The sequence below is a fragment of the Gossypium raimondii genome, chromosome 3 (assembly GCF_025698545.1).
Source record: "Gossypium raimondii isolate GPD5lz chromosome 3, ASM2569854v1, whole genome shotgun sequence".
Taxonomy (NCBI): domain Eukaryota; kingdom Viridiplantae; phylum Streptophyta; class Magnoliopsida; order Malvales; family Malvaceae; genus Gossypium; species Gossypium raimondii.
The window spans coordinates 51,388,049-51,392,999 of record NC_068567.1 but is presented as its reverse complement, the minus strand read 5'-3'; the positions used below and the strand labels follow the sequence as shown (position 1 = coordinate 51,392,999).

The 4,951-nt window shown below is 31.9% G+C and overlaps 1 protein-coding gene across 1 annotated transcript; it reads left to right on the top strand.

Moving 5' to 3' along the window:
• The first annotated feature begins 232 nt into the window (after positions 1-232).
• On the top strand, positions 233-4,538 carry LOC105794616 (protein DETOXIFICATION 29). The gene is made up of 8 exons (XM_012623877.2): positions 233-591; positions 686-1,227; positions 2,365-2,451; positions 3,368-3,424; positions 3,527-3,765; positions 3,849-3,967; positions 4,095-4,181; positions 4,276-4,538. Exons 1-8 carry the CDS (start codon positions 271-273, stop codon positions 4,366-4,368), a joined length of 1,545 nt encoding a protein of 514 aa, XP_012479331.1. The 5' UTR covers positions 233-270; the 3' UTR covers positions 4,369-4,538.
• Positions 4,539-4,951: the final 413 nt, after the last annotated feature.

Genomic DNA, 4,951 nt, shown 5'->3' with positions numbered 1-4,951 from the left:
ATATAAGATTTATGTAAACGCCCAAACATAAGAAAAGCAACATTTCAAAATGGTTCTATTTTATATGGGTTTTAGATTTAAACTAAAATGTTATACTATTAAAATGTTTTAAATTTCGTTAATTAATTTTGGTCCAGCGTGGAAAATATTATGATAATACAATCTCTACCCCAAAGCCACATTCTGACATATTGTCAATATATATATATATCTTGGCCGGTTGACTTGAGATTATACATTGTATTCCAGCTCTTTACGTCTCCCGTGGCGATGGAGGGAGCTGAGCAACCGCTTCTTTTCCCTCGGCTAGACGGCGAGGAGGAACAGTTACTTTCTAGACCATCAAACATCACCTTCACCCCCGGCACCGATGACATCCCACCAATCAACAGCGTCCGTGACTTCTTCAGAGAATACCTGATTGAGTCCAAGAAGCTGTGGTTCCTGGCTGGCCCCGCCATCTTCACCAGCGTCTGTCAATACTCCCTCGGCGCTATCACTCAAGTATTTTCCGGCCAAGTTGGCACTCTGGCCCTCGCCGCCGTCTCCGTGGAGAATTCGGTCATTGCCGGTTTCTGCTTCGGCGTCATGGTAAATCTGTAAATTAGATTTCCGTTTTCATTTGGGTCGCTAGCTTAGTCAAAAATAACACTAATTACAATTCTTGATATTAAAACTTGAATAGCTTGGGATGGGAAGTGCACTTGAAACTTTATGCGGCCAAGCATATGGAGCAGGGCAACTTGATATGCTAGGGGTATACATGCAAAGATCATGGGTCATCCTCACCGCAACGGCTTTGATGTTAAGCTTGTTATACATATTCGCGGGCCAACTTTTGAGGGTAATAGGCCAAACGGAAAGCATAGCGGAGGCCGCTGGAATATTCGCAATATGGATGATACCGCAACTGTTTGCTTACGCGTTTAACTTCCCGATGGCGAAGTTCTTACAGGCGCAAAGCAAGATGATGGCGATGGCGGTGATATCCGGGGTGGCGTTCGTTCTGCACTGTTTGTTTAGTTGGCTGTTGATGCTAAAACTGGGTTGGGGATTAGTTGGTGCAGCCATTGTGTTGAATGCGTCGTGGATTGCCATAGACGTGGGTCAGTTTTTGTACATAATTAGCGGCACTTGTGGTCAGGCTTGGACCGGCTTCTCTTGGAAGGCATTTCAACATCTGTGGGGATTTGTCAGATTGTCTTTTGCTTCAGCTATAATGCTCTGGTAAGTCCAACCTAACACTTGGGCTTCTTTGTTAAAATCCAAATTAAATAAAAACAGGGAAGTAAAGGCTATTTTACCAAACTAGTCCAAAAAAATATTATATTTACAAAAATAACTCAGGTTTAATAATAATCACTAAAATAACCTAAAATGAACAGTACCTACTGGTTTTTTACACCCATGATTGCCTAATAATTGTGTCAGACTTAAAAAAAATAAATTTTTGAGTTTTGGCCTGTCAATGGCCGGAATTCAGGTATTTTTTTTAAATTGTATAATACTGATATACGAAAAAAAAGAAAAACGAAAAAAACATTTTGGGTGCTGGCCTGTCAATGGCGGCACCAAGATAAATTTTTAAAAAATTTTTTTTTCGTGTCGAATCGATATAAATATCTGAAAAAATTAAAAAATTTTGGGTCTTTGGCCGTCAATAGCAAGCACTCAAAGACAAATTTAAAAGAAAATTTCAGAAATGAATTAGATATAAATATACGAAAAAAAATTTAGGTGCTGGCCTGTAAATGGCCGGCACCCAGTACAAATTTAAAAATATATATATTTTTCGTATATTTATATCTGAGTCTAACACGAAAAAAAATAATTTTTTTAAATTTTTTTCGTATATTTATATCTGATTTTGACAAAAAAAAGAATTTTTTTTGTAAAATTTATACTGGGTGCTGGCCATTGACAGACTAGCACCCAAAATTTTTTTTTTTGTGTGTCTTTCTTTTTTTCCTTTTTCGTATATTAGTATTATATAATTTAAAAAAAATATTTGGGTTCCGGCCATTGACAGGCCAAAACCTAAAAAATTAATTTTTTTAAGTCTGACACAATTATTAGGCAATAATGGGTGCAAAAAAACGTGTGGGTACTGTTTATTTTAGGTTATTTTGGTGATTATTTTTAAATCTTAGTTATTTTTGTAAATATAATATTTTTTTGGACTAATTTAGTAAAATAGCCGGAAGTAAAAAAGTTACTTTAGAAATAGAGCTTTTTATTTTTTTTGTTTCAAGCAAAACAAAAACAGAATCCCCATGTTTTGCATGTTTAAATCCAATTTATTATTATTACAAATTTGAAGGAGTATGTTTAAGTTTAAAAGTGTTAACACAAAAACATTTGCAGTTTAGAGGTATGGTATTTTATGGCATTGATACTTTTCGCTGGATACCTGAAGAACGCTGATATATCTGTGGATGCGTTGTCTATCTGGTGAGTCTTTTTTTAAGCATCATTTTAACCCCTAGTTGTCATTACTTGTCTTTTATTAAATATTCTTTTTATATTTGTTTAAGATAAGTGTCACTTTTTGAAGATTTCAAAGTAATTTATTGCACTCGACTATGTCCGGTAGTATACGCAGGACTACAGATTAGTTGGGTAGGGTATTACTTCTCTTTATTAACTATTCTTTTTGAAGATATAACAAGTTAATCATTGCACTCCTCTATTAGTATATGCAGATCTATGGATTACTTGGGTTGGATGGGGAATCTAGATTGTAATTTTTTAATTATTTCAGGATTTAAGTTTAAAGCTTGGGGTTTTTTGGTTTAATTGTTCTATTATTAATTATTATGAATTTAAAGTTATATAATTGATGTAATATATATTTAATAATATAATAATTCAAATCTATGAAGCTATGATTGATTTAAACAAATGCTCATATTTGTATAATTAAAATAATAATATTTTATACTATAAAACATTTAAAATTAAATATTTATAAAGTGTAATATATATTATCAAAATATTAATATAAATATTTTTAATTATTTAAAATTTAAAATGTTATTGTCAAAATATATTATATATATTATTAATAATTTGTTAAAATAATTAATTATATTATTAAACATAAATAATTAAATATGGATGTTTAATAATATTATATTAATATTTTTAAAAATTAAAAATTATTATAGTAGTTTGGAGGTTGTCGTTTAGTAACGTGGTGGGCATTGCAGAAGAGGAGAGTCAGGACTATTAATTGCGTCACTTTGATCGATTTCACCACAAACTCGACGCTCGCAGTTTTGTCACTGACACATCACATGACTTCTGTCTAAACTTTTCATCATATTAATAAGAAAATTCCAGTCTAACATATGCTGAACTTTTGCAGTTTGAACATACTGGGTTGGACAATCATGGTGGCTTTTGGAATGAATGCAGCTATAAGGTGATATTGAAACTGTATTAGTATCTTAATTAAATACAAAAAATAATTAATAATTACGGCAGACATTAATTTTTGTTTATAAATATTTGAATGAATGTGCAGCGTGAGAGTTTCAAATGAACTGGGAGCAGGGCATCCAAGAACAGCGAAATTTTCATTGCTGGTGGCCGTGACATCTTCGTTTATGGTTGGTGTCATAGTATCCATAATGCTCATCATCTTTAGGGATGATTATCCCGGCTTGTTTTCAAATGATTCACAAGTTCAAGAGATGGTTATAGACCTCACTCCACTCTTAGCCCTCTGCATTATCATCAACAATATTCAACCTGTCCTCTCAGGTTTCGTCTTCTTTGCTTCTTAATTAGTTTCAGGGATATCAGTTGCCTTTAAAACATTATAAACAAAATTATTTATTATATAGGAATGGCCGTTGGAGCTGGATGGCAAACTGCTGTTGCCTATGTAAACATTGCATGCTACTATATTTTTGGAGTTCCTCTGGGTCTCACATTAGGTTTTGCGCTTAACCTGGGTGTCAAGGTATGTATCTTCTCCATCATCCAACTCAAATAAAAACTTTTCAAGAAAATGTTTATAGTGCAAGAGAATTTATAAAAATGCTGAGTGCTGCAAACACTCAATTGCTTCTTTTAATTTTACTCTCCAGGGAATTTGGTGCGGGATGTTAACAGGAACAGTCGTGCAAACTTGTGTACTAGTAGGAATGATTTACAGAACCAATTGGACCAAAGAGGTAAGAAAAATTAAACAGATAAATAGAAAAGAACTACAAATGTTGCATCTAACTTGAATTATATATATATATATATATATATATATTATTGCAGGCTTCAATTGCGGAGGAGAGGATAAAGAAATGGGGAGGCGAAATTCACTCTGGAGAGAAGAATATGCTACAAGATAATAATAACAATAGCTAAAAAGAATCTTAATAAGAGCTATTGTGTTTTCATCTATTGGAGAACCCCAATTTCAGTTAGAGAACTGACAATGATAGATTCCAATTTATCCACATTGAATTAGAATTTTCTTATGGGTTACTTCCGCTCTTTTATTTACTAAGACAAAAGAAAACTAGTTTTCACGTTCATTTTCATGAGAGCGTCTATGAGATTATCATTCCTATTAATAGTGGCATTAGGTTTGAAATATTTAAATAAATTAATTATTATCAACATCCTAATTTTAAATTATCTTGAACTATTATTTTATTTTTAAATTACGGATTTGAATTTTATATAATTATTTTTACATTTATAAATAAAGTCTTATCAAGAAATTAAGTGAAACCATTTAATAAATCTTTCATCAATAGCTATCAATGCATGTAAACATTTCTTTTTTGAGTACATAACAAACAATGTATAACTAACATATGTGTAGATGATATAGAATTTTCTTTCTTTCTTTTTATATTTCAAATGTTTAATTAATTTTAATTTTATATAACATAATAGATTTCTTTTATTTTAGTTTTAAAAGTCTTGTTTTCATCTTCAATAT

Excerpts from the sequence above, each read along its gene's own strand:
- LOC105794616 (XM_012623877.2), top strand. The coding sequence starts at position 271 with ATGGAGGGAGCTGAGCAACCGCTTCTTTTCCCTCGGCTAGACGGCGAG. Across the intron at positions 3,425-3,526 it reads GGAATGAATGCAGCTATAAG|CGTGAGAGTTTCAAATGAAC; the intron begins GTGATATTGAAA and ends ATGAATGTGCAG. Across the intron at positions 3,766-3,848 it reads TATTCAACCTGTCCTCTCAG|GAATGGCCGTTGGAGCTGGA; the intron begins GTTTCGTCTTCT and ends TTTATTATATAG.